This window comes from Mirounga angustirostris, unplaced genomic scaffold (genome assembly GCF_029215605.1).
Source record: "Mirounga angustirostris isolate CCGP_5_RB_7025 unplaced genomic scaffold, mMirAng1.0.hap1 SCAF_15, whole genome shotgun sequence".
In the NCBI taxonomy this organism is placed as follows: Eukaryota; Metazoa; Chordata; class Mammalia; order Carnivora; family Phocidae; genus Mirounga; species Mirounga angustirostris.
In genome coordinates this window covers 81524813-81551910 of record NW_026991723.1, presented here as the reverse complement: position 1 = coordinate 81551910, position 27098 = coordinate 81524813, and the positions used below count along the sequence as shown (strand labels likewise).

The following is a 27098-nucleotide window of genomic DNA, read 5'->3' as shown; positions in this document are numbered from 1 at the left end:
TGTGTCTCTGGGTCGCTGCCTCGCTGTGTGTGTCTCGCTCTGCCTTGGCGGGGAGGGGATTGGTCACGCATGACTCATCTTGAACCGAGCGGGGCTCCAGCGGCAGGGCGGCCGCCGCCGCAGCTGGAGGGGGAGGAGGGCGAGGAGGAGGGAGAGGAGGAGGAGGAGGAGGAGGAGGAGGAGGAGGAGGAGGAGGAGGAGGAGGACTACCAGGAGGGGGAGGCGGAGGAGAAGGAGGGGGCGGGGGCCTCTCCAAGTTTGTCGGGACCTTCTTCCGAGGCAGCAGCGGCTGCAGCCAGGGAGGCCGGGGCTGCGCGCGGGCCGGGGGCGGGGGCTGGGGCCGGGCCCGGGGCGGCGGGGCCGGCGCCTCGGCTCTTCTCCAGCTCCTGCTTCAGCCTCTGCTCCCGCTGCGGCCGTGGCCCCTCGCGGCGCGGCTCTCCGCGCTGCGTGCCCGCCGAGCCCGCCGCTCCCCGGCCCATGTACTGGAAGCATGAGAGCGCCGCCCCGGCGCTGCCCGAGGGCTGCCGGCTGCCGGCCGAGGGCGGCCCCGCCACCGACCAGGTGAGCGAGCGAGCGGGCGAGCGGGCGAGCGGCCCGGGCCACCGGCGTCGGGCAGGGGCCGGGACCCCGCCGGGCCGGGCCGGGTGGCGGGCGGCCGCGGGGAGGAGGGGTTCGGGGGTGCGCCTGTGAGTGTGTGTATGTGAGTGTGTGAGCGCGCGCGAGCGCGGAGGGGGGGGTCGCGGAAAGCGGGAACACATTATGCAAATGTTGGAGGAATTTCTCAAAAAGCGATTTAGCAAAGACACAGGCGAATCAAGAGGAGGCGAGGCGGGTATTGTCCGTCTGAATAGGCGCTGATAGCGCCGATGCGCCGGGGGTTGTGCTGGCGCAACGCTGAGAATCCCGACGCGGGGCCGGTCCCGGGCGCGCCGAGGGGCTGGAGGGTGCTTTTTCCTCTTCTTGGACGCCTCCGTTTTCTCTTTTTGGTGCCATTTCCCCCGGACCTCGCCCCCATTTTGCTCGGGGTTTCCCTCGGACTGGCCCTCGAAAGGCGCCTGAATTCGTGTCACTATCGCGGCATCAATTTCGCGGCGCGCGCTGGGCTTGCGGGCTGATGCTCCCAGCGCTCCGGGTTTTATTTTCCTCGAACGCCCCCCCCCCCCCTCCACCCATCTCCTTTTTATTTTCTTTCTCTCTTTTCTCCTTGTTGCATTTTGTGTCGAGAGGAGGAGAAGGGAGCGAGGAAGGGGGGTGGGTGGAGGGAGAAAAAATTCGATTTTTAATTACTACCATTAAAAAATCAAATTTGCAATTCTTTGGGCGGCCTGATGGATCTCACTGATTGACAGTTGGAATTGACACTCTGGCTACCTCTTATCTTGGGCATTCACGACAATTTCTAATTGCAGGTAGTTTGTGTGTGTGCGCGTGTTTTTTCCCCCCTCAGAGGCTTGGATTGCAAGGGAACTAAGCGATTACTTCAAGAGCCACGGGTTAAGTGCAGGGAGAGGGGGAGAGAGAGGGAAAAAATCCAATCCAAATTCAAATTGCTTCATTAGAGAGACACCGCTTTTGTGGGGAAGGGCTTTAAATGCCCACTACAAAGTTAAGACTCATTGTTCCGCGCCCGTTTATATAACAGGCGCGGGGAGGCGCTGGGCTCAGGCTGCGCGGAGCCAGTTAGTTGTGCAGCCGCCGCCGCCTGAGTTCCCTCCCCCTCCCCCAGGTGATGGCCCAGCCAGGGTCCGGCTGCAAAGCGACCACCCGCTGTCTTGAAGGCACCGCGCCGCCCGCCATGGTGAGTTCGTTCGGCCCTGCCTTCGCTCCCCCGTCCGCCGGCTGCCCGGCCCTTGGGGACCTTGACCGGCTTTCCGGCCCCGAACCGCTGTCCATGCGCCGGGGGACTGCGGGAAGGCGCCGCCCCTCTCTGCGCCTCGGTTTTCCGGCAGGAAATGTAGACTTTAACCGTCCCCAGCACCCAGGACGCGCGGGTTGAAAGTTGGGGCCGTCCCTTCCTCTGCAGTAGGCCCTTCCATTCCTATCCTGTAGCCCGCGGAACGGCGTGTCGGGAGAATTTCGTTGTCAGTTGATGCGCTGGGGCCCCAGATCTCTCTCCGAGCTGGGCGCTCAGCTCAGCGCGCCGTTCTCCCTGTCTCCCCGCCTGCAGGCTCAGTCGGACGCCGAGGCCCTGGCAGGCGCTCTGGACAAGGACGAGGGCCGGGCCTCCCCCTGTACACCCAGCACGCCATCCGTCTGCTCACCGCCTTCTGCCGCTTCCTCCGTGCCGTCCGCCGGCAAGAACATCTGCTCCAGCTGCGGCCTTGAGATCCTGGACCGGTACCTGCTCAAGGTGAGACCGGGGCGGGGTGTTGCGTGTGTGTCGGCGGGGTGTGGGTTGCATCCCTGAAGACCGCAACGCCGGCGCCAGGTCCACTACATTCCTAATCCTGGCTCAGGCGCTGCCTGACTGGGCGGCTTTGGGCAAATCTTAGAGTCTCTCCGCACCCCCGGGTTTCCGTCTGAAAAATGGGAAGAGTGTAATTCTACCTTACAGCGGAAAAGTGGGGAAGTCCTACACACCTTCAGACCTCCAGCTACAGTATCTGCAAATGGGGCCGGGGAGGCTGGGGCCCGGCGTGAAAAGAGGCGCGCTCTGAGCCGTCCCCCACCTCCGCCCCCTCCCCAGGTCAACAACCTCATCTGGCACGTGCGGTGCCTCGAGTGCTCCGTGTGTCGCACGTCGCTGAGGCAGCAGAACAGCTGCTACATCAAGAACAAGGAAATCTTCTGCAAGATGGACTACTTCAGGTAGGCTGCGGCCGCTGGGCCAGCAGTGTCGCCGCAGGCAGGCCCCCCCCCACCCACCCCCCCGCGGCGCGCGCGGAGGACGCCTTGGCGGCGCGCGGTCTCTGGCGCCCAAGCCCCGACCCCCAGCGCACTCCCGGCGCAGCCCGCCCGCTCTCAGCGCCCCGAACGAGGAGCTCCAGGCAGCGCGCGGGGGCCGGCCCAGGTCCCGGCCCGCGACCCGCCTCCGGTTCCTGCGGCCCACTCGGTTTGGGTCGCGTCTCTGGCTCCGTCTCGGGGCTTGCAGAGTGTCTGGCTCCAGTTCCAACCTCAAGCGCCTGGGCCGAGCTCGGACATCCCGGGCTCCGGCCCCGACCCGCTCGGATCCCAGCCGCGATCTGGCTACGCCTCCAGAGCGCTCCAGCTCCGGGCTCCAACCCCGCTCGGACTGCAGCCGTGCCCGCGTCTCTCCCGGCCGACCCCGAGCTGGGCTCCAGGCCCCTGCTGCGGCTCTGCCCTGGACTCCTCCGTGGGTCTGGGTCTGGCCAGGCCCCAAGCACTAGCCTCGCAGCTCTCAGATCCCGGCCCACATCCAAACGCTTCGTCTTAAGCCCCAACCTCTCCGGCTCCGCCTCAACTCAGACCCCGGCGTCGCTCGAGTGTCGCATTGGGAGTCTGGAATCCTGCCCGGGTCCCGGGGCGCCTGTTTCAGTCTCCGTTCCGTCGTCGTTTCGGTCTCGGGCTTCAGCCTCTGCCGGGTCCAGGCTCTGACGCTGAGCCGCCGCTCGCTGGGACAGGAAGGGGGAGAGTCGGGCCCAGCCACCAGGGCCGCCGAGTAGGGTTACCCTGGGCTGGGCTCTCCGCGCTGCAGAGCCGCGGCCCTGCAGCTCTCGACAGCAAGCCAGGCTCACCCTCCCGCCGCGCCGCCGCGTCTCCGGCCGCCTGCGAGCGCCGGGCTCCTAACGGCGCGCTCAGGCCTGACCTGGTCACGGGGTCGAGGTCACCGCGAGGTCAGGGGCACAGCGGGCCGCTTGGCCTGATGCTGGCGGGAAGCGTGAACCTGACCTGAGGCCGGGCCACCAGGCCTACAAGAGTCTGGGAGAGCAGAGAGGGACCGGTTCTTGGGAGGGATGCTTGTTCCCAAGGGCTTCATCAGGAAGTGGAGAAAGCTACTCCCCTGTTACCACCCGGTAACCCACAGACGTCCTTCCCATCCTAGCCTCTGCAGAGGTCATGGCTTCAGTCTTCCTAGAAAGACCCCTGGCCCGGATAGTCAAGGAAAGGGGGTGGGAAGGTAATGCCTGCCCCCTTACCTCTGGCTTGGAGTCTCCTGGCACTTGGAAAGAGAGGATCTTGAGTCTAGGGTGAAGCTTGCAGTGTTTGGGGCTGGAGTACTCTGGGGAAACCATAGGAAGGATGGTTTCAGAAGTGGACTCTCCCTTCTTTTGTGTATGGATGTGAAAGATTGTGCACCTGGGGTGTGCATGGGGAGAGGGGGATCTAGCGGGTGGCCTGGGACTCAACATGCAAGGAGCGTCTGAGTGTCTGTGCGGTAGCACTGGACGAATGTGTCACCGAACAAGGTCAGGGGTACGAAGCCAGTGTGTACATTCCTTTATGACAAGTATTTGTCTTTCAGTTTATGTGTGAGCATCAGGAGTGTAGGTCTCCGTGTGAATGTTGGGACTTTGTGTGTGTGTGTGTGTGTGTGTGTGCGTGCATGTGTGCAAGGTAGTGGGGACAAGATTATGTCTGGACAGGGACCCAGAGGTGACAGGGTGAGAATTCTGAAATCCCGTCTTTCCTACCCCACTTCTCCTCTGAGGGGACATTCCTGCTGAAGGCCTTAGCCCTGGCATTGAGGAGCCACGGGTGTGATGTGAATGTGGATTTGTGGATGTGGACTGCCACATGTGTGCGTCAGAGGGGGTTACCATCGCGTAGTGGGTATGTCTTTCTCCACTGTCCCATCTGACTATTGGCTGGCCAGGGCAGGAAATGGAGGTTAGAGTCCTTGTCTTGCCACCTCCCTGTTCTATGCCTGCCTCCGTTTGGTACAAAACAAAACAAACAAGAAAACCCCAAAAGCAAGCAGCTGCTGTTTTAGGGCTCATTGGGCTCATCAGCTAGCCAGGGACAGGGCTCCAGCCTGAGGAACCCAGGAGGATGGTATGTCGGCCTCCTTCTGCGGAGTAAGGCAGGGCTAGACCCCTCTCCTGGCCCTCCTGATGACAGTGGACCTGGCAGCTTCCTCCCTGCTTCCCCAGCCTCAGCTCATGCCCAGGCTGGACGGAGCCTTCTTGGATGCTGTGCTTTACTAGACCTTCAAGGATTAGTCAAAACTGAGATCCTGATCCCACTGTTCGGAGCCTCACTAGCTCTGGGGTCCCCCTTCCCACTGCGGTGGGGTGGAGGATGGGGGGGTGTAGCTATTATGGGGACAGGCAGTAATTGGGCTCTATCAAGCCAACACTGAATCACTGTGTGACCTTGGGCAAGTGACTACATCTCTCTGCCCTCAGTGTCCTACTTCCAGGGTTGTCTGTCTGAGCTGCCAAAGAGGCCAGTGTAGGGAGGAAGGCTCTGTAGAGTCTCCCTAAATGGAAGGTGCTATGGATGCCTTGATCGTCACCATTATCCTGCTTGGCAGAGTGGATGCTGGGCACAGTCCCCTGATGGCATTTCCACCGACAGTTTGAGGAGCAGGGCTTGCCTGGAGGGATGGGGCCAGGCCATTTCTAGGCGGCAGGTTCTGAGCGCTAATCCTTTTCCAGTGACAAAAGCCCCAAAAGCAAAACTAAAACAGATTTTTGGTTAAGAAAATGGACGGGATAAAAGCTTACATTCCCTGGAATGAGGGAAGAATTGTGGCTGTCCTGATCATTTCTTCCCCAGCCAGGTCTCCATGCAGGCATAACCCATCCCTGGCAGCCCCACCTGTAACAAAAATGGTAAAACCCACAAAAAGGGAAAGAAAAAGCCGCTGCGGAGCGCCCGGCAGGGACTATTGTCTGCTCTCAGGATCAGCCCAGGCTCTGGGTGGCTGTCACAAAGGAGCTTTTCCTGGGGAGAGCATGAATGCTGGCGTGGGTGACAGAGGTCCCCCTCAAGAGCTGGGGCTCCCGCAGAGGCCATGCACCGAGTTTCTCTAGCCCTGTTTCCTGAAGCCCAAGGTCAAGCGTCTGGTGGGATATGGACTGGAGCATTCTGCCCTAGGAGAGGCGAAGATCTCCCAGTAGGGCTGGGGGAGGAAGGAAGTGGCCAAGACCTCATGGGGGGGGGCGTGGGGGGTCTTCCATGGTCCTCTGGCCTCTGGTCTTATCCCTCAGAGAAGGGTTTCTCCTCTGCTCCATCCCTCTTCTTGCCTCTTCTTGACACCGTCCTAGAGACCCACAGTCTTCCTTGGCCGAGCCTGGTGTTGGTGGCTCAGGAAGTTAGGAGTTAGGAAGGCCCTCCAAACTCACCAGGGAGGGAGGCTTCAGAGGAAGGGGCAGGGAGGGGGGGGAATGCCCTTGGCAAGACTGCTCAGCCTCTCTGCTTCAGTTTCTCCAACTCTCCTTCCAAGGAGGGACCTCACCAGCCCCTGTGGGTTCAACCAGATTCCTAGTAACCCTCACTCCCTGAGTCCTAGCAAACCACCAGGGAAAATATGATATTGCTTTTAATTTCTTTGCTTTTTCGGTTAAGACCATTTTTCTTTCTATTTTCTTCCAAGAAGTGAAGAAAAGTCCTGGGGGGAAAATAGTGTTCCTTTCTGGGCCCTTCATATCTCCACTGCCCTCAGCAACCACAGCCTCAGACAGCTTCTTCCCACCCACTGACCTGCAGCTGCTGCCCCCCCCCCCAGTGGGGCATGGACTGATCTGCTGTGCCTCCTCATTCAACCCCCCAAGCATCATGCCCATTGTATGGTTGGGGAGACTGATGCCCTGGGGGAGAGGGAAGTGGAGCCCAGGGTCACTCGGTGAGAGAGTGTAAGAGGGGCTGGACAGGGGTGAGGATACTGTGCACCAGAATGTACAGAGCTCTTCTCAAGCCCCGAACTGCGTTAACTCGTGACATGCTCTATCTCATTGAATCCTCAGGTCCACCCTGTGATTACCATACTGTCATAATCCCCACATTATAGGAGGGGAAACTGAGGTCCTCAGAGGTGAGGTCACGCAGCTAGTAAGTGGCAGAGCCTGGGTAAGCCCCATGGCCACATGACTCCACCATCCCTGTGTCTAAAACACTCAGTACTGTTCTTTTATAGGTGAGATATGTCAGCCGCAGCTCTCTACAAGGTGAGGTCGTGGAATGGCAAAGACCCCTCTCTCCTGGCCCTGAGATCCCCTGCCCAGTTTCATTGGCTTCATACAAGGAGCACCAGCTGGGTGCTCTGGTGTGTGACTCTTCCTGGGTGGGCCCTGGGACCACTAGGACAGGAGTGACCTCCTCAGAGGCTGTGACTAGATCAACTTTGCCAGGATCAGGTCACCATGGTCCCTGGCCCTCTTGCCTTCTGCCCATTGGAGTGGGGAGTAAAGGGTTAACTACTGCTCCTGGCGTTGATACGGGTGGGGTTCAGAGTGTCCTGGGCTGGGCCACTGGGCAGCCGGCTTAAGTTCCTGTCCTTTGCTTGGCCCATGTGACTTAGGGCAAGCCCTCAGCCTTCTCTGGCCTTCCTCCTAGAGCCCAAGCTCCAACTGCGGGCTCCAGCGGGAGAACCCCACCCCTCCCCCAGAGCGAGGGTCCCCAGGGAGGCCCAGAGCTGGGAAGCGGCCCCCCACCGCGGCAGAGAGCGGCCCAGCGGCCGCCAGCTGTTGGGGGACAGATGTTGGGGGAGCGGAGAGAGGAGTTCTGGGGAGGGGCCTCGGGCCGGGACCTCCGAGGCGCGGGGCGTTTTAACCTCATAATTGCTGGTTCTGTTTTTTTCTGGCTTCTTCTCCTAAGAGTTTGCCTAGAAAAGAAGGAACAGAGGGGATAGGAAGGGCTCCACCTCCAGTCCACCTTGTTGGCCTCTTAGAATCTCTCTAAGGCCATCAAGTGAGTGTTCTGGACGCAAAATACATGAATGTTGGTTTGAGTTTCCAAACCGACTCTCCAGCTTCCCATCCAGAGCTTCGGGTATCTTAATAAGGGGGAAAGGAGTCGTAGTGAAACTCTGAAAGCCTCTTTCGTTGAGGCTCATTCATCTAACAAATAATGACTGAACACCAACTCGGTACCCAGAGGAAGTAGGCCAGGAGAGTGAGCTTGACCTGGTCAAGGGCGCACAGCTCCCTCCGCACAACCACGAGTACCTAGATGTCTCTGTTCCCTACTCAGGGGGGAGAGGTTAAGGAGATACACATGGCCACCCCACTCCTTTCAGCAGCTGCCAGGATGCGCAGCGTCTGTCAAACACCTCTCCACGCCCAGAGCGTGTCTGTCCTTTGCGCCTTTACCCCACGGCGCGCGCCGGGATCCAGGGAGGGGCGCGCACAAGGCTGGGGGTGGAGGGCGGTAGCCGCGCCCCCTAATCCCTTTGGCGCTCCCTTCGCAGCTCCCGAACACCCCATTCTTGAAGTTTCGTTGTCTCGCCGCCGATTTCGCTGCTTCCGGAATCCGGCGGCTCGGGCCTCGCAGCCCGCCTGGGAAGGAGTCTATCGGTTTGTCAGAGAGCCTCGATCCGTAAGCCTCCTCGTGCCCCCTTGTTTGTGCCACTGACCCCTGCCCTGGGTGGAGGATACGTTTCAGAAGCGGCCCGCAAACGCATCCAAAACTGCATAATGACCCCCCTCAGCCCCATCCAAGAATCCATCGCAAAGGTGATTTCGTTGACGGGGAGGAACCACGGCGAGCGCGGGGAGATCCTACGGCTGGGGACAGCTCTTGTCATTTGGGGTGACATGTGGAGGGTGAGAAAGTTGCTGAGAGACCACTCGCGGGGTCCGCTTGGGAGCAAGGAGTGTACGATTACAGTGTAGGCGCAGAAGGCGCCGGGGCGTCTCGGGCGTGTGGAGCGGGAAGATCAGGGGTGCGCGGGGTGTCTTGGACTCATCTCTGGCAAAGGACAAGGAATCTGGCACAGCCGCGCGCGAGGATCCGGGTCGTGTACTCTGGCGCAGCTCACGGGTCGTGGCGCACGGAGACGACCGGTTGGAGACGCGGTCGCTCTCACCTGGCCTCTGAAGGCCAGGACCTTCCCTTCCCCGGCTCTCCCCTCTCCCTGGGAACGCACTCCCCGCCTTCCGGAGTCCGCTGGGCCTCAGGCCCTAGGCCCGGGACTTTCCGGGACCCGGGGCTGGGAGTCGGGACGCGTCGGGGTCAGACCAGGCCCGTTTCCAGTTAATACACCTGAGATCCAGCCCTAATCATCTCCCGCCCAGCTGCTTCCGCAGGTTTCTAGGTTCCTTTTGCACTTCAGATAGGACCTTGACCTCAAGCCCCACGCTCTTTGTGGTCTTGGGCAAGTCACTTGTCCTCTCTGAACCTCCGATTCCACGTGTGCAAAATGCGCGCCAGTCTCCGCCTCACGCGGTTGCGCGAAGCCGAGGGTGTGCAATGAAGACGTTGCGCCCCGGGACCCTGGGTCGCTCTATCTGCTCTGCACTCGACTGGCCGCTCCCTCCTCTCCAAGGCCAGAAAGTGCTCCTAAACGGCGCACTAGCGGTGGGGCAGCGGAACCCCGGGTCCGCCCTTAGGCGAGAGTAGGCAGGGGTGGGCTAAGAGGTTTCCTCTCCCCGTTACTGAGAGATTGGGAAAGAAACCACGGGCTGTGCTAGGCTGTCCCCTGGGGAAGCCGAGTTTCCGAGGTTCGGAACCGCCTCGGTTTGGGGGGCAGTTGACCCAGCAGAGGCGCGCAGCACAGCCCGACTGAGCAAACCGCGCCGCCAGCGACAGGGTCCCCTTGCGCTCCTGGTCAGAGACCGTGGCGTTGGAGTTACGTCTGGAGCCGGGGCGGGCCAAGGCCTCCGCGCGCTCCCGCACTCGGTTTAAACCAAGACTGTTTACTCAGTTGACAGTTGCTTGCCTTTGCCAAGGCAGGCGAGGCTGTAACCAGAGCGCCTTTGCTCAACTGGTTTCTGCATACATTCACAGGCATTTCCGAGTGCTCCTCGGGGTGGAAGTGTGCCGGCCCTGGGGACACAGAGGCAGATCTTCTTGGTCCTCTCCCAGGAATACAGGGGGTGGGAGGGAGAGCCGAAGAATCTGACCTTTACAAACCCGCCTGACCCATGCTGCCAGACTGGTGCTGGAACCGGGGGACTCGGCAGGGGGGCGGTGTGCGATGAGCGCTGTCTGTGCATAGGCCTGGGCTGGGAAGGTGCTTCAGAGGGGGCCATAGAGACCTGGCACTGACCTTCCCTCCTGGCTGCCTGGGACTCCTGCTGGGGTGTGGGTGGGGAAAGTTAGGGAGGAGATGAGTCTAAGAGGTTGTGGTCCGCCAGGCTTTGTAAATGCCAAAGATCTTGGATCAGATCCCGAGGGTTGAGTGGAGTCACCAAAGGATTTTAAGCAGGGCAGGACAGGATTCACTGCGCATGCTGGGAACTCTGCTGTGGCCACTGTGTGGAGGAACGGCTGTTGGCCGGGGTGGCGCTGGCAACAGGCCGAGCAGGGCAGATTCTGGCCTAGGAGGGCAGCTGTGGCCCTGGGGAGGACAGGGATCCCAAAGATACTTAGGAGAAAGAACCAACAATGCCAGGTGATTGGCTAGATGTGGGGTTGAAGAGAGGGAGGAGTGCATGATTTAGATTTCTAAGCTTGAGGGGCTGGGTGAGTGGCGGCATCATTCCCTGAAATAGAGTGGGCACCAGAGGAAACTGAGGGTTGGGACAGGGTCACCGAATGAGTCATCTACTTAAAGAAAAACCTTCCCTGGTGCTCAGGGGTCAGGCCTTGTGCTGACTTCTGGGACTGGGTAAACCAGACTCTACAGCTTCCTGGAGGGCCTCCCAGTGGGCTAGTGGAGGCAGGCACACCCAAATAGCCAGGCTACAAGGCAGGGGGTGGGTGGGTGGGGGGAGATGGGGAAAAGGTCCAACAAGGAAGGCTTAAGGGGGAGGGGACATTTGATCTGGGCCTTTTGTTTGTTTGTTTGTCTTTTTAACATTTCCTGTTAGAATGTCCTGGGGCTCCGGAGTCTGGGACTGGCTGGGTACTTAATAGACTGCAAAGTACTAAGAAGCAGTCTCTGCCGTGGTCACCTAGCTCAGCTCAGGGCAGGGAAAGTGAGAACTCAGAGGGGTTAAACAATTTGCTCAAGGGCACAAAGCCAGTAAGTACACATCCATCTATGCTCCCAAGAAACACTGAGCATCTCTACCGCTGGGGTACAGTTTATTCGTCTTGGGTTTCTACCCTTGCAAGCTGTGTGACCTTGTGCAAGTTACTTTAACTCTCTGGTCCCCATTTTCCTCATCTGCGAAATGAAGATTAATTGAGATAATCAACATAAAACACTTAGAATCTTGCTGGGCATGTGGTAAGTGCTCAAAAACTTGCATGTTATTATGTTATATATTTTCCCTAGCACGATATATTTTAATGAACAGATTAGTTATCTACGAATGTAAGGGACCATTGTAGAAAATTTGGAAAACTCAGAAAAGCACCAAGAAGAAAATAAAAACCACCCACCAGCTCACCTTCTCAGAGTGAAGGTGAGCTGGTGTCTGCAGGGGTGTGGAGTACTGGGCGGATCCAGGCAAAGGGAAATTTGTGGGTGAACAAAGGCCAGGAGGCAGGGTGCTGGCGGGCCACTGGGATTTGGAGGGGGAAGGGGGAGCCTGTCTGAGCCTCGCCACCCCCCTTTCCTGTCCCGGTGTCCCGCAGCCGATTTGGGACCAAGTGTGCACGGTGCGGTCGACAGATCTATGCCAGCGACTGGGTGCGGCGGGCACGCGGCAATGCCTACCATTTGGCCTGCTTCGCTTGCTTTTCGTGCAAGCGCCAGCTGTCCACGGGCGAGGAGTTTGGCCTGGTCGAGGAGAAGGTGCTGTGCCGCATCCACTACGACACCATGATCGAGAACCTCAAGAGGGCCGCCGAGAACGGTACCCAACCCGCCCCGCCCAGCACCCTGCCACACCTCTGTGCCCAGCCCTCTCCCCCCCGCCCCCCAGCACCGCAGGAACTGACCACACTCCTCTAGGAGCAGGCGCTCCGTGGACCACCCGGAGACCGCCTAGGTGTGGGGCTGCACACACGGAGCATGTGCTTTGGGCTCCATCCTTTGCTGGGGAGTAGGAAGTCACAGTCTGTCTCGGCAGATGTTTCCTCATCTGTAAAATGGAGCTAATGATAAGACACCTTCACAAAGACGGATGAGCTGATGTGTTGTAAAGCCAGGAGACACTCAATGAACCCTAGAGATGATTCTCATAATGGGGCAGCCTACTCCACCTTTGGCTAGTTCTGGTTGGCCTGAGGACTCAGGCCCTCCTGCTGCCTGCACCTGACCATGGGCCAGTCCTGGAGAGATGGTTCCACTCTATTCTCCCAACTCCTCTGCCAGCAACTCCAAGCCAGAGGTTTGGGGCTGGGGGGTATCATCCTGGACTGTAAGGAAAAAGGCCTTTCAGTCTGGAGACATGAGCTCCAGTTTTGCTTCTGGGAAACATATGAAGTTTCCTTTCTTCTCTGGGCCTCAGTCTCCCCGTCTGTGCAAGATAGACGGTCAACTAGAAAGATTCCTAAATCTCTTCTGGCTCCAATACTGTGTCTCCCCAAGACACAGAGGCCAGCAGACAGGGTTCACATCTTCCGGAGACTGTGAGGATTGAGTCACAGGTGGGTTGGTGGTTAAAAGGGGTAAGAATGGAAGTTGGGCTGAGGACAGAGTCAGGGACCCTTTTCCATACTTTTCCTGCCTGGGTCTTTGGGAGCTGCTAACTTCTCTGTAATGTGGATTATTTTGTGCAATCCTTACAAAAACCCCAAGAAGTAGCTGATGTGTCCCCATTTTACAGATGAGGAAACATGCAGAGGTTATCTGCAGTATGTGATTTGCCAAAGGTTACATACTAGCAATTGGCTTGACTCCAAAGCCCAGGCTTTTAACCACCATACCATACCAACCCCTTCCCAAGCTCCAGGGACTCTTAATCAGACCTCATTAAACAAGGGAGGCTGCTGGGATGTGGCCGCCCCTCTAAGTTTCATTTAACCATTGAAAAAAATGGCACACCAATCCTTGTCCTGCCTGCTTTCCCAGGGGGATATTAATACCACAAAGTGTCTTTCCCATCCTCAGGGCCTCTCTGGAGGATATGGACCACCCGACCTCAGTTCCTAGCCTGGGAACTAGTCAGGAATTTCTAGAGTGTTCCAGACCATGGCCACACCAAGGTCATCACTTTCTCCTGCCAGGATCAGGACTAAGTGACCTAGGTGGGAAGCAAGTGAGGCTCAGGTTGTATGAAGTTACCTGCAGTGGTGGCCAAATCATCAGTGGTACTGGGATGGAATCCCAGGAGTCAAGGCTCCCTCTATACCATGGCCCATCAGTGACCCCCTTCCATATCTGGACCAATCAGGACCATCCCTAGCCACAGCCTTGCCAGTTATAACTCTCTCTCTCGCCTCTAGGCCAACCCCAGACTCCTACCATGCAGGGGAGCTTGAAGGCTTGGGGCCTCAGATCTCCTTTAGTGAGCAGCCCTCAGTGGAGTTTACTGTTTTACTCTTATTTTATTTTATTATTTTTTAAAGCATTTTATTTATTTTTAAAGATTTTATTGATTTATTTGACAGAGAGAGAGACAGCGAGAGAGGGAACACAAGCAGGGGGAGTGAGAGAGGGAGAAGCAGGCTTCCCGCTGAGCAGGGAGCCCAATGCCGGGCTCGATCCCAGGACTGGGATCATGACCTGAGCTGAAGGCAGATGCTTCACCGACTGAGCCACCCAGGCGTCCCTTTACTCTTATTTTATTTATTTATTTATTTATTTATTTATTTATTTATTTATTTATTTATTTATTATTTTTTCAATTTTAAGTAGGCTCCATGCCTAACGTGGGGCTTCAACTCAAGACCCTGAGCTCAAGAGTCACATGCCCTACCAACTGAGGCAGCCAGGTGCCCCTGCTGTTTTACTTTGAAGCTTAAACACACACCCTTCCATCATAGAAAACTTAGGAAAGATGGTTAAGCAAAAAGAAGAAAATAAAAATCACTCTAAACGTTACCACCTCTCATATCTTCCCAGATTTTTTTCTCTGTATGTATGGTGCCATGTTAGTTTGGTCCCCCTCCGCCCCGCCAACATAGCGTTTTTCCTAATTAAAAACAAAAAAATAATAATACAACTAATTGTGAACCGTGGTGGAATTACTGGTGATTTTTATTTTCTTCTTTGTGCTTATCTGAATTTTCTGAGTTTTTGCTAAGGAGCATGTATTACCTAGAAAAAATAAAATGGGAATGTATTTAGTGTGATTGTAAAAGTAATATAAGTGGAAAGAGAATGGCTAACATATGCTCCAGTTAACAAAATTAAACCTTAGAGAAATAAAGTGACATATGATTGCTGTAAAAACCTCAAAAGTTACAGAAATATTGAAAGTAGTCTCCATAAGTGCACTCCTTAGAAGTAACCACTGCTAGCACCTAGGTGTATATCCTTTCAACCTTTTTGCTTCCATCCATTTTTACAAAATTAGAATCACAGTTCTGTAACCTGCTTCCATCTTACCTCCACCAGCCTTTGGTTTCCCTGGCTTAGCTAAGAGGGAGTCCAGTTTGGGGCACTAGGGTCAGCCAGCTGTAAGCCACTAGGTGAGAAAGGTCCTGGGCAGGGACTTTCTTCTCTTTGAGCCTCAGTTTCTTTCCTCTGCTGTAAAATGGGGCTGTGACCCAGACACAAAGGACACACCGAAAGAGCAGTGTCTGGTACTGAGCAAACGCTCAGAAATGACAGCCCCTTTTCTAAAAGACAGAGCTCAGGGACTACGACTCTGGGATCCCCGCTCCCAGCCAACTCCGCTCCTGACCCTTCCAGGGACCAGCTGCCCCCACCCCCGTCCTTTCCAGGATGCCACTAGAAGAGATGGGGACGCGTGGTCAGCCACTTCTGTCACCCCCAGGGAACGGCCTCACGCTGGAGGGGGCAGTGCCCTCGGAACAGGACAGTCAGCCCAAACCGGCCAAGCGCGCGCGGACATCCTTCACCGCCGAGCAGTTGCAGGTACCCGGCCAGGCTGCGAGTGGCCGGGGGTGTGGGCGGGCCCTGGAGGTAGGCGGGGCCGAGAGAGCCTCTGGCTCCGCCCCTTCTGCCCGGGCCCGCGGGTGGCGGGGAGGGGCCGTAGCTGTCTGGGGCGTGGCCTCCGGGCCGGATCCTCTCTGATTGGGCCGGGGTCTGGGAGACCTCGGCGCGTTCTTGCCTCACTACCCCTTTTACTCCCCGCAGGTTATGCAGGCGCAGTTCGCGCAGGACAACAACCCCGACGCACAGACGCTGCAGAAGCTTGCGGACATGACGGGCCTCAGCCGCAGGGTCATCCAGGTGGGGCCGAGGGAGGGCGGGGCCTTCGGGTCGGGGCGGGGCCTTCGGGTCGGGGGCGGGCCCTCCACCGCGGGCGGGGCTCGGGAGCCGCAGGCCCGGGCGCACGTGGCCGCCATTACGCGCGAGGCGACGAAGCAGTCCGGCTCGGGGGCTCCCGGCGGCGCGTCCAGCCCTTTTCCGCAAGGCTGAGGCTGCTGAGGCTGTCGTTCCAGGTGTGGTTTCAAAACTGCCGGGCGCGTCATAAAAAGCACACACCACAGCATCCCGTGCCGCCCTCCGGGGGGCCGCCGTCCCGCCTCCCTTCCGCCCTGTCCGACGACATCCACTACTCCCCGTTCAGCAGCCCCGAGCGGGCGCGCATGGTCACCCTGCACGGCTACATCGAGAGTAAGTGACCTCAACTCCTAGGCCGCCGGGCCTACGGGCGAGGGGGGCGCGCAGGAGCGCGCGCAGGAGGAGGAGGCGTGGGGAGGCCTTTCGGATCCCGGTGGGTGAAGACGTGGGGTCTGCAGCCCCTCGGACTTAGGGGTTGGGGAGAGGGGCTAAATTCCCGGTCTCGGCCTTACTGAGACGGGACCCTTCGTAGAGAAAAGCCCTACGGCTTGGAAATACTTTCCAAGTACCCACTGTGAGCGCCAGGGCCCAGGGACTAAGGAGAGAACAGGATGGGTAAAGTCTTTGTGTTTTGGTGGGAGAGAAAACGTGGCACGATAACCAGACAGATGAGAGCATGGTTTTAATCGTGATGATTGCTATAGGAAAGGAGCTGGATGCAAGCTTGTGGAGATGCCGCCTCTCAGCAAGCTGAGACTGCAGGGATGGATAGGAATTAGTGAGACACAAGGAGAGGGGAGGTAGGAGTGCAGGGCAGCAGAGGAGCTGAATGCAGGCAGGCCATAGCCCAGAAAGCATTGTGGCATGGGTGTGTTTGGGGTTGTAGGAGAAGGCCAGAGTATCCCAGCTGGGAGGCTGTGGGCAAATTACCTACCCTCCTTGAATCTCAGTATCCTCATCTGTAAACTGGGACATTAATAATGCCTACTTCACAGGGCTGTGAGAATCCACTCATGTGTACAGTAAATACTCTTTGAGCGTCTTCCATGCTAAGCACTGGAATGCAATGGAAAACACAACAGACCAAAGTCTGTGTGCTCCTGGGGCTCACATTCCAGAGTGGGACATGGGTGGAGAGACAACTAATAAAGGAAGGAGGGGATGGCATGTCAGTGGGACTGGATGCCATGGGGGTGATGGAATGGGTCGTGGTGGAGTGACCTTTGAGTAGGAACCTGGAGGAGAGAGGGAGGTAGCCTCGTGGATTTCTGGGGGGAATGAACATTCAGTGAATCTGCTATTGAGCAGGTGCTTTTTACGGATTTTCATTCCCTTTGGGCTTGTTTGTTTCCTCAAAGCTGGGTGTGACCACAACATACCCATAAACATGAGTCCTCCCTTCTCGGGCTCCAAGTAAAAGGGAAAGAGAAGGGGGAGGGTCAGAGAGAGCCCTGCTGTTCACTGAGTGCCTGCCATGGGCCAGACACTATACTAAGCATATGTGTAAACATCAGACATCACTATCTCATTGTACAGATGAGGAAACCAAGGGTCCACAGTAATGGGAGCCAGTATTCCTTAATGGTTGGCTGTGGGCTTTGGGGTGAGACCGTCGGGCTTCTGATCTCAGCCCTGCCGCTTACTACATCGGGCAAGCTTCTTAGCTTCCCTGAAAACCAATTTCCTCATCTGTAAAAATGAGGACAATAAGAATACTTCTCTCAGAGCTGTGTGTGAGCATCAGATGAGATCACTGACATCAAGTCTCCAGCATTCAGTCGATGCTGGAGAAGTATTAGCTGCTCTCGTTATGGTGGTGGTTCTGGCTGGTACAGCTGGCTGTGCGGAATCCTGCCGATTACACCAGGCAGCCAGTTGGAAACCACGTCTCTTTGCACTGTTTCTTTTCTGAACCATCTGCTCTGGAGGAGGGACTTTTCTTCCTTTCTTTCCTAAACAATGACTTAACGTTCAGGCCGCACAGAGCCCACTGAACGTCTAGTTCGTCTGTTAAAGGTGCCAAGGACCAGGGACTCTCTAGGTGCCAGGAGTCCGGGCTGCCAGCTCGCACTTGCTGTGGAGTTGGTAATGGGTCTTGGTGACCCTTTTGGGAGTGGGGCCACGGCCTCCAGAGTCATTCCCCAGGACTCTACCCACAGACTTTGTCGATGAAGCCTAGATGTGTCTTGGATGCTCAGAGAAGGGGCTGAGGGTGCCCTTTCCGCTTCCCCTTGAGGTGGAATCCAGCGTGGGGCAGGAAGTGTTGAGGGTGTTTGGACCTGCTGCCTCTGGCTGCAGGACTGAAGGACACCTCAGCAGTTTGCTTTGCAGTTAACTAAAATCACATGATTCTGAGTTTCCTGGGGCCTTAGAGCTTGGAATCCGATAAAAAGCTTTGGAACCAGACCCCAGAAAGATGCACATGCACACATAATTTTCAGTGTGAATCCCAGGCTGTTCATAAACTCCTGGAACGCCCCAGGTTAAGAATCCCCAGTCTTATGCAATTGCTTTATTCTACCGATGAGGGAACTGTGGCTCAGAAAGCATAGTGACTTGTCCTAAGTTACATATTAATTGTAAGTCTCTGTAGAGGGCTCTCCCCTGGGACCATGTGACCAGAGAGAAAGAAGGGTAGGGACAAGAGAAGCCACGGACTTCCCCCCTGTGGTGACAAAGGCCTGAAACATGAGAGATTTGGGTCAGATATAAGGATGGACTTTCCCCCACAGCTTTAGATGTTGGAAGAAGGTACAGAGATTCATGCAACAAGTATTCAAAGAGTACCTGCTAGGTGTCATGCCCCATTCTAGGTGCTGGAAATCCATAAAGATCTAGATCTGGAAAACAGACAAAAATTCCGGCCCTCATTACAGCTTGTATTCTAGTTGGCAAAGACAGACAATGCCAAGTCAACAGTAAAAATATACAGCAAGTCCGATGATGGTAAGTGCGAAGGAAGAAAACTAAGCTAGGAAGGAGGCTAGGGAGGGTAGGGGTGAGTGTTGGTGTTGGGTTGCCGTTATAAATAGGGTGGCCAGGGACAGGATCATGAAGGTGACATACAAGTGCAGGGTCCTCTAGGAGGTATAGGGTAAAGCCTGAGTGATACCTGGGAGATAAGAAGGTAAAGGGCACCAAGTGAGGATCCTAATAATGGGATAGAGCTTGGCATAGCGGTGTTAAATACGTACTTGTTTAGGAGTGTGTATCAGTGAGCTGGGCAGTTATCACATAGCACTTTATAGATTATAAAGATTTTTACATTGGGCATTACAACCAACTCTGTTGAAGTTTTGCCCACGGCCACACACAGCCAGTAAGTGGCCAAGGTCAACCTGGTCCCAGGGCTCCAGCCTGCCGAGCACGGGGCAGACGGGCTCCTGCGTGGAGGCTGTACCACGAGCCCCAAGGTGCGCTCTCGTCCGCAGGTCAGGTACAGTGCGGGCAGGTGCACTGCCGACTGCCTTACACCGCCCCCCCCGTCCACCTCAAAGCCGATCTGGATGGGCCGCTCTCCAACCGGGGTGAGAAGGTAAGTGGAGCCAGGCTGGGTGTGGTGGGGCAGAGCCTTCCTGCCAGGGATGGGTTTCTGGCAGGCACCACGCCGCTCTGTGGCAGACCCTCTCCGCCCAGAATCCTCCAGCCTGCACCTTGCCCCCAAGGCAGTCGCTTGAGCAGCGTGTTCTGTGGGCACAGCCACTCCACAGGCCTCCTTGTAGCCCGCTCCCCCCTCCACACACCAATACTTGGCCTTTTTTTTTTTTTTTTTAGATTTGTGATTTTTAGTTACTTTGCTCACATTTTGTGGTTCCAGGAAAGGTTTATATCACACACCGCTTTGCATCCTACCCTGTCACCTGTTCTTCCTTCCTCATTTTTATCCCTGTCACTTGAGTGAGTGCCCCTATGTGGTGGGGCCCCGGGGTAGCAGGGTAGCAGGGGACCTTGGTCAACTGGCAGGGCCTCCTTTGTGGAAGTGGGATCTCTGGTTACCTCAAGCATCAGGACTGAACATCCAGAAGGGTGCTTAGACAGCCCCCAGGCCAATGGCCTGAAAGCTTTGTTTTTAAGCACTGGCACCCTTTAAAAATTTTTTTTCCCCAGAACCCATAAAACAGAGAAAAGTGGATAGAGCTGCTCCAGGTGAAACCACAGAGTGTGTAGGACCCCCACCTCCCTCTCAGGGCCGAGGTACCTCTCAGTTAGCCTTGCAAGCCTCTGTCCTAGGACGGCCCCTCGTTTTAGGAGTGGAGAAATTGAGGCACAGCTTGCTCCAGGTCCCAGAGCCTGGATGGAAACCCGTGTACTTCCTCATCTATTCAGCTGACATTTGCTATGTACTGACTGCTCGGCAGCCCCGAGTCAGTGGCCAGGAACACAGAGATGAGGAGAGCAGAGCTCTTGCTCTGTGGGGGCCACAGTCTGGAGGAGAAGACACAAAAGAATCACAACCCAGGGTGATGAAACTGATGGGAGAACCCAGGGAGCCGGAGGGTCGGGGCACAGCTCAGGAGGAACACAAGGAGGACTCTCCGGAGGAGGGCAATGTCTGCGCACAGGGCTGAAGGCTGAATCAGAGTTCATCAGAGAGAGGACGAACCACCCTGGCTCTTGGGGAACCCTGAGCAGTTCAACATTGCTGGTGCAGTGGGAGAGGAGGGGGACTGGGAGAGGAGCAGTAGGAGAGGTGGGGGACTCAGGGCTGCCAGGTGGAAGAGTCTGGAATTTGTCCTGGGGCAGTGGGGAGGCCCTGGAGGCCTCTTTTTAAATTAAATTAAATTTATTGATTTTTAAGGATTTTATTTTTTTAAGTCATCTCTACACCCAACATGGGGCTCAAACTCATAACCCCAAGATCAGAGAGTCTCATGCTTTATCAACTGAGCCAGCCTGGGGCCCCTCTTTTATTTTATTTTATTTATTTTTCTAGTTTTATTGAATGAAGGCCTCTTTTGGAAACACTGCTGTAGCAGGCCTCAGGGAGGCAGGGAGCCCCAGGAGTCAGCAGGTGTGGAGGGCCAGGAAGACTGGGCCAGTTCCTTCCAGCTGGAAGGGTCCCCAGGGACCTTCCAGGCCAGCAGAGCACAGTCTTGGCATACCTCAGAATCATCTGGGAAGCTAGTAAAGAGGCAGATTCCCCAGCCTCACCCTTAGAGAGTCTGCTGGGGAGGCTTGGGCGGGGGGAGCCACTCCCGCAGGACACCTCTGCTTATCCTGAATGAGCACCTGCTGTGTGCCCGGCTCCGTGCTGGGCACTGAGGGGCAGGGATATGGTGCAGGCAGCCTGGTTGCGCAGACGGATTTCTAAGTAAATGGTAGCATGCGGTACAAAATGCCGCAGATCAGTGGTGGGCGAGTGTGCCCCAGGAGCACCCGCCAAGGGGGTCCTGCTCACAGCAAGAGCTGCTGTTCCTCCAGCAACGCCTCCATTCACAGCAGGTGCTTTCTGTACTTTGATTGGTGTCTGTGGGTGTGGGGGTGGCCGTCCTCCTGGTAAAGATAAGGAAACTGAGGCTCAGAGAGATGACGTGACCTGTGCAGGGATGCCTCGAGTCTGCTGGGCTCCGAAGTCCATACAGGTCAGCCATAAGTTCCTTTTGCCCAGCACTTTACAGTTTACACAGTGCTCTCTCCGACCTCACCCTTCACAGCCTCCCTGGGAGGATGATTCTGACTGACTCCATGTCACACCTTCCGACACCTGGGCTCAGAGCAGTAGCTCACCAGTGTCACACCGTGAGTGTGGGTAGAGCTGGCCTCCATCCCAGGACTGCCCGCATCAGAGCTGCCATTCTCCTATGAAAGGGCACTTGTCCCGTCAGACCTGGCACAGGGCCTGCAGAGACGAGCAGGCACCATCCCTGTCCTCAAGGAGCGTGTGGCTTAGAGCAGGCGGTGAGCAGGGTGACAGAGCAGTTGAGGTGAGGGGTGAACATGGCCTTTGAGGACCCAGAAGAGGAAGTGATGAGCTCTTAGGGAGAAGCAGGGAATGGAAGAAGGGCGAACCATGCCAAGAGAAGAGCATGTGCAAAGGTCCAGAGGCATAGAGGAGCCTGGGTCTGAGGGACCACGGGGTGATTGGCATGACTGAGGCCCAAGGAGGTGTCAGGGGTCATACAATGAAGGGCCTGGACTGTGGAGCGAGGGGCTTAGGTTCTATCTGCAGGGCAGAGGGGAGCCTTGGAAGTGTTTCGGGCTGGGCTCAGCACTTGGAGCCAAGCCTTGTCTCCTGGTTACTCAGCTAAGCTTGTGGTTATGTCTGGTTCAGTCTGAAGGGTGAGCCAGTCTCGGGTCTGGCAGCTTTTGCTGCAGAAGGTTTCTGACCCCTGGGTTTGGCTGCCTAGCCAGAGTTTTCTCTTGCTGGGCCTCGTCCCCAACTTCACATCCAGCAGCTCTGCAAAAAAAAGAAAAAAATGTCTCTCCTTCCTTCACGACCTCCCACCCTCTCACTGTCAGCCCTTCCTGCCAGCTCCTGGGACCTTTTCTGTCCACCTCTTGCCAAAACCACGAGGCCCGGTGGGTTGTGTGTGATCAGTGCAAGACTTTCAGACTTTCTCCCAAATCCCCCCAGGCCTGCCTGGCGGAGCTGTGAGGAGACTTAGTACCCCCTGGGGCAGGCTTCTGAACCCACCCAAGACCAGCGCTGGTCTGGCCAGGAGGACAGGGCTGTGAGCATTTGCAGGGAGAACCCCCTGACTCCGCCTCATTGTCATTTGGCCACACATGCCTGAAAGTTTCCAGAACCGCCTTTCTCGGTCCTGTCCCCTGATTTCACAGTTTCAGAGCTTGGAAAGCTCTTAGAAATCAGGGCCATACTGTCATTGATCAGACAGAGAGACTGAGGCCCACCGAGTTATCTCTCCTGAGAAAGCTTCTCTTAGTAATAGCCCAAAGCCCGGCATCCCAGCGGTCAGAGAGCATTGCCCAAGGTTGGATGAGACGGTGCGGTGTGAGCTCTGGAGTCAGGCCATCTCTGAATCCCAGCTCTGTCCCCTTCTCACTGTGAGACCTGGGAACACAATCCACTTCTCTGAGCCTCCATTCCCACACCCACAAAATGGGGATAATAACGACTGCCACCCCCAAAGGTTGTTGCCGAGAGCAAACGCAATAACGCATGGGAAGCGTTTAGCACAGCACGTGGTTCACAGAGTGGGCTCGTAGATGTGGGTTATTGTGATTATGCTTATGGAGAGCGTCACCATTGCTTTCCTCCAGGTTCTCCTCACAGTAAACCCTCTGGGCAAGGAACATTCCTGATCAGAAAATGGAACAGCCATATGGCCATGCCCACTGGATGTCCCCAGACCACTTGAAAGGGCCTCCTGACATGTTACTGTGACGAGGCACCTCCCACTGACCAGCCAGCCAGTAATCCTTGACCTGAACGTCAGGGAGTTGACTGGGGCGGGGTGGGGGGTGGGGGGGTTGATGAGAAGCCAGTCCTGTGCTTTAGGAGGAAGAGGGCAAGGGAAAGGGGCAGGCATTCCTGATCACCCACAGTGTGTCAGGCACCTGGCTGCCTTTCGGCTTTGTGAAGATCCAGTGAAGTGCTTGGCCCATTGCCCGGGGTGTAGCGAGTGTCAGTGACAACCGTCCTGGTGGCTTGCGGAAGCAGAGGGCAATGTGTTACAACAAAGAGAGCGTGGTCTGGGGCCAGGCCTGGGTCCACCTTTTCCCAGCTGTGTGATCCCGGGCTTACTGATTTTCACCTCTCTGAGCCTCAGTGCCCTCCCTGTCAAATGGGCATAATGGCGGGACACCCTCACGGGGCTGAGGCTTCTGTCACATAACGTGAGTAAGGCACTTCACGCGGTGCTGGGCACAGGGCACAGGGCCCCGCAGACATGTGTTGTTGCTCTCGGATCTCACTGAAGCCTCCGCATTCTGAAAGTGAGGCTTTGTCATCCCCCCCCCGCTTTACAGATGAGGAAACAGGCTCAGAGAGGTGCAGTGAGCTGCCCAGGGTCTCACAGCAAGTAAGTGGCAGAGCTAGGATTTGAAACCAGATCTGGGCCCTGAGCGCCCCTCATTCTCCACGCCTTCCAGGACCTCTGGGCGGGCTGGGGGAGGGGCACCCGGTGGGGCAGGCCCCCAACTCAGCCACCTTCCTCGCCCTCCTCTTGCAGGTCATCCTTTTTCAGTACTAACGCTGCCAGCCCTGGTGCATCTGTCCACGGGCACCCTCCAACTGCCCCGCAGCCGCTGAAAGCTGGTGTCCGAGCCCCACTTCCAGGGATCCGCCCACTCCGCATCCACCCCTCACCCGCCGTCCTGACTGCCACCAGCCGGGCCCCCGGGGCCTGGCCTTCCCTTCTCCTGCTGACAACTAGAACCTGCCAAGAGCACTGCGGGGTCCTCCTCTCGGAAGGCAGAGCTCCCTGAAATTTGGAATCTGGGTGAAAACAACGGCCTGTTTTTCCATTTAGACAGGAGTCATCTTCAACTTAAGCTGATTACAATAGCAAAAGGCCAAATTGAATCGTGCAATGCCAACAGCCTTCTAATTTACAGGTTTTCTTTCTTCCCGTATTGGCCTTTATTTACTACTTCCTTGCAACCATCTCTGAATTCTGAATAGCCGACAACCCCCAATGTTATCCACTCTGTTGCTTTTGTCTGGAAAACTCTACAGTGTTTGTGGGATGTCCCCAAAGGAAAGCTATGTTCTAATTTTATCATTTCCATCTGTCTGGTTATGTCAAGTTAATTCAGAGAGAGAAGAGACACTGACCAACCCTGAGAGGCCCAACAGGGCAGAGATGGAGGCCTGCCCAGACCAAGAGGCAGGGGGAAAGGCAGGGGCTGGGGTGGGGGGTGCGGCTAGGACTCCCACCAGAGGAGGATGTGGTATGCTGGGCTGGGGGAGGCACTAGCTATTTTAAGGAGAGGAAAGAGAAGACTCGGGGTGTGTACCGGGGGGAGACTGTTCCTACCTAGTTACCCAGCATGTATACAGGAGACGTGGCAGAGATGCTGTTTGATATGCACGACGGCATTTCTGAACGCTTGCGCGGGTTAGAACCGGCGGCCCTCACTGGCTACTTGCTGACTCCTAATAGGGTTGCTCGGGCCACGTCTTCCTTGGAGGGGCCATCATGAGGGCAGCTGGAGAAACAGAGCCCAGGGAAACGGCAGTAGGAATGCTAATTCTGGACCCATCTCTGAGTAGAGAGAGGGTGCCTGCTGCCTAGGTGAGTGTGCCAAGCCCAGGATTCCAGGGGGGCACGTGGGGGCTTCCCCACCAGCCCTGCGCGGAGCCAGCCACACCCACTCGGGAGCGTGGAGGCCAGACACAGCTGTGCTCACATCCCTATTCTGCTGTAACTCTTCCACCCCAAACGAAAGGGCTTGGGCTACACAAGACCATGATTTATGTTTTCAGGGGATGCCCATTTGTCCCAAGCTCATCCTGTAATTTCAGAACTACTTGGTGTCCTGATGCATTTCCCACTAGAGGCTGCTAGTAAGCATGTTCTAGCCCAAGTCCTCCCTCTTGCTTCGGTTAGCCTGATGCATTGCTTTTGGAAGGAGACTCTAGGACGGGGAAAGCACGTTCATGGCACATATGTATCTGCTGTCCCTGCTTTCGTCGGTGGTAGACATCGCTGATTGATTGTATCACTCTTGTATCACTCTCGGAGTCTGGATCAGGTTTCGGAATCCAAATGCTTGAAGTTGGCACTTAAAAATGAAAACCTATATGCCTCTCTTGCTCTGGGACCTGGAGGAGGGCGAGGCACGGGTGTAGCCCAAGAAGGGAACCTGCTTCCTTTCCCTTCCAAAGACAGTTCCAGGGGACTCAGGGCCAAGAGAAGGTAGCACCAGAATGCGGTCAGTGTGGCTCGGTTCAGAGCTCATCCAGTGAGTAGCTTGTACCTGGCCCTGTGCAGGGTGCCGATGTTCACAAGAGGAACTCGGGCCTGATCCCTGGGGACTGGGGAGCTCTTGTGTTTCCTTTGATTTTTGCTCCTGATGACCGAAGCCCCGACCACAACAGCCATGTGGTAAGTGGCCAGCCGGGCCCTGCCCAGGATCACCTAGTACCCACTCTGCCTTGAGCCTCCCCCAGGGTCTGTTCTTTGCGTGGATCACGTGGTTGTAGCACGTTGCCGTTCAGACATGTCTCCACTAGCCTGTTAGAGCAGCCTGGGAACGCACAGGCCACCAAGACTATTTATTTAAATACAAAACAGAGGGAGAAAACACACACACGGAAAAAAATTGTAAGCACTTTTTTGTAAAACCAATGTCTGTTTTGTTACATACCTTTCATGTTGTGCTTTGTAAATGTCCTATTTGTGTAATAAATAAAGTTAATGCAAGTAGAAGTGCGGGCACTTAAATCCAGAACGCGATGGGATTCCATTTCTTTCCTGCTCTCTGGTTAAGGGCTCCGGCCCTCGGCACCCGAGGCTTCTGGGCTACTAGACAGTGCAGTCCCCCTTCCTGGACCCAGTTAAACCCAACCATGCGCTGCCAAGGCAGGACGGTGAGTTTCTTCTTCAATCAAAGCTTTGCAGGCAGTCGGTCTGGCTACTGTGCTCCATATCAGTCCTGAGCAAACACTTTCTACTGGGCCCCACGCTGGCTCTGCAGGCTTGGAGAAGGGCCCAGCCCACCAGCCCAAGAGGAGCTCTCAGTCTGGCCAATGCTGTAACAGTAGGATCCCTCCAACTTGCTGTGGGGGCCGGGGTGGGGGACAGAACAGGTGCAAAAATGAGATGTTGGGGGGCCAGGGAGGGGAAGGGCAGGGGAGCCTGTTTGGAAGATGTGGGAGAATTTGGTCTAGGGAAGTAAAGGGAATATGGGATGGGAATATGGGATGGGAGGCAGGGAGACAAGGAGACAAGGCTCCAGCTTTGACACAAGTCTGGGTCTCTGGGTTCCAGAGCCACCACACAATCTGGGGAGTGAGAGAGAACATCTTTCTGCTCATTGGCCACTTTTCTTTTAGCAGCAGAACTGTTGGTTCAAGTCAAAGCTCTCGAGGGGAGTGGAGTGGCCCTGCCTGGCCCTGCACAGAGTTGCTCATAAACCTCAGCTCGGGGTATACGTGGCCCTCACCTCTGCAGGGCCTGTCTTTATTAGTTGTTTCATCTGCCATCCCTGGCCCTGTCTCTGCCCTTCCCCTCTCCATTCTTCCAATCCACTTATCAAATGTTGATTTAGATATATGTGTATCTTTCAAAAATAGTTCAGCTTAATTTAATTGTGTGTGTGTGCTTCTTCACATGAATGTGCCTTCTGTTTTCAAAGCACAGTTTGGAAACCCCTGTGGAGATAAACCCTGTCATTCTACAGAGGTGATGTTGCCCTGAAGGGGAGGGGGAACCCCCCAGGACCCCTCCATGGAGCAGCTGAGTGTGCCCAGGCCACCCTCTGACTCCTAACTCTGCCTAGCCTGCCAACTCTGGGTCACTGGTTTGAGGGTCACTTTCCTGCCCCTGCAGACCTTGTCAGAGCCTCCACAGGCCCGCCTTCTCCTGGCAGCTCTTGGTGAATCAGGAACAAAGCATGGGGGGGTGGGGGTTGGATGGGCTGCGGGATCCAGCAGCCTCTATGAAGGGACGGTTATGCAGAGGCCAGGATGCCTGTGGCCCAAGTATGGCCCTAGAACATGTCACCCCTTCCTCTTCTGGTTTTCAGCTGACACTTGATCTTGGGGGTGATGTTGAGAAATACCTGGGAAATAAGAATGCATCAGGGAATGGCAGCTGGGAATGCACATTGCTAGACCCCATTCCCAGAGATTCTGGTTGGCATGTCTAGGGTAGGGTCCAGA

The 27098-nt window shown here is 56.2% G+C and overlaps 1 protein-coding gene across 4 annotated transcripts; it reads left to right on the top strand.

The window, feature by feature from the left end:
• Window positions 1-251: 251 nt before the first annotated feature.
• Window positions 252-25638, top strand: LHX6 (LIM homeobox 6). 4 transcript variants are annotated; one of them, XM_045883078.3, is made up of 10 exons: window positions 256-561; window positions 1727-1798; window positions 2168-2350; window positions 2687-2808; window positions 11587-11807; window positions 14838-14938; window positions 15161-15256; window positions 15469-15643; window positions 18742-18845; window positions 23443-25638. In XM_045883078.3, the coding sequence occupies exons 1-10, from the start codon at window positions 478-480 to the stop codon at window positions 23461-23463; spliced, it is 1179 nt and encodes a 392-aa protein (XP_045739034.1). In that variant the 5' UTR covers window positions 256-477; the 3' UTR covers window positions 23464-25638. The 4 variants fall into 4 exon arrangements, 3 of the variants coding, with proteins under 3 accessions (XP_045739036.1, XP_045739034.1, XP_064436133.1); XR_010407900.1 differs by lacking the exon at window positions 23443-25638 and having other exon boundaries at window positions 252-561; window positions 14753-14938; window positions 18742-18811; XM_045883080.3 differs by lacking the exon at window positions 18742-18845 and having other exon boundaries at window positions 254-561.
• Window positions 25639-27098: the final 1460 nt, after the last annotated feature.

Bases quoted from the DNA above. Each gene is read 5' to 3' on its own strand.
- LHX6 (XM_045883078.3), top strand. From the start codon at position 478: ATGTACTGGAAGCATGAGAGCGCCGCCCCGGCGCTGCCCGAGGGCTGC. The intron at 562-1,726 runs GTGAGCGAGCGA...CCCCTCCCCCAG, and splicing joins GCGGCCCCGCCACCGACCAG to GTGATGGCCCAGCCAGGGTC. The intron at 15,257-15,468 runs GTGGGGCCGAGG...CTGTCGTTCCAG, and splicing joins TCAGCCGCAGGGTCATCCAG to GTGTGGTTTCAAAACTGCCG.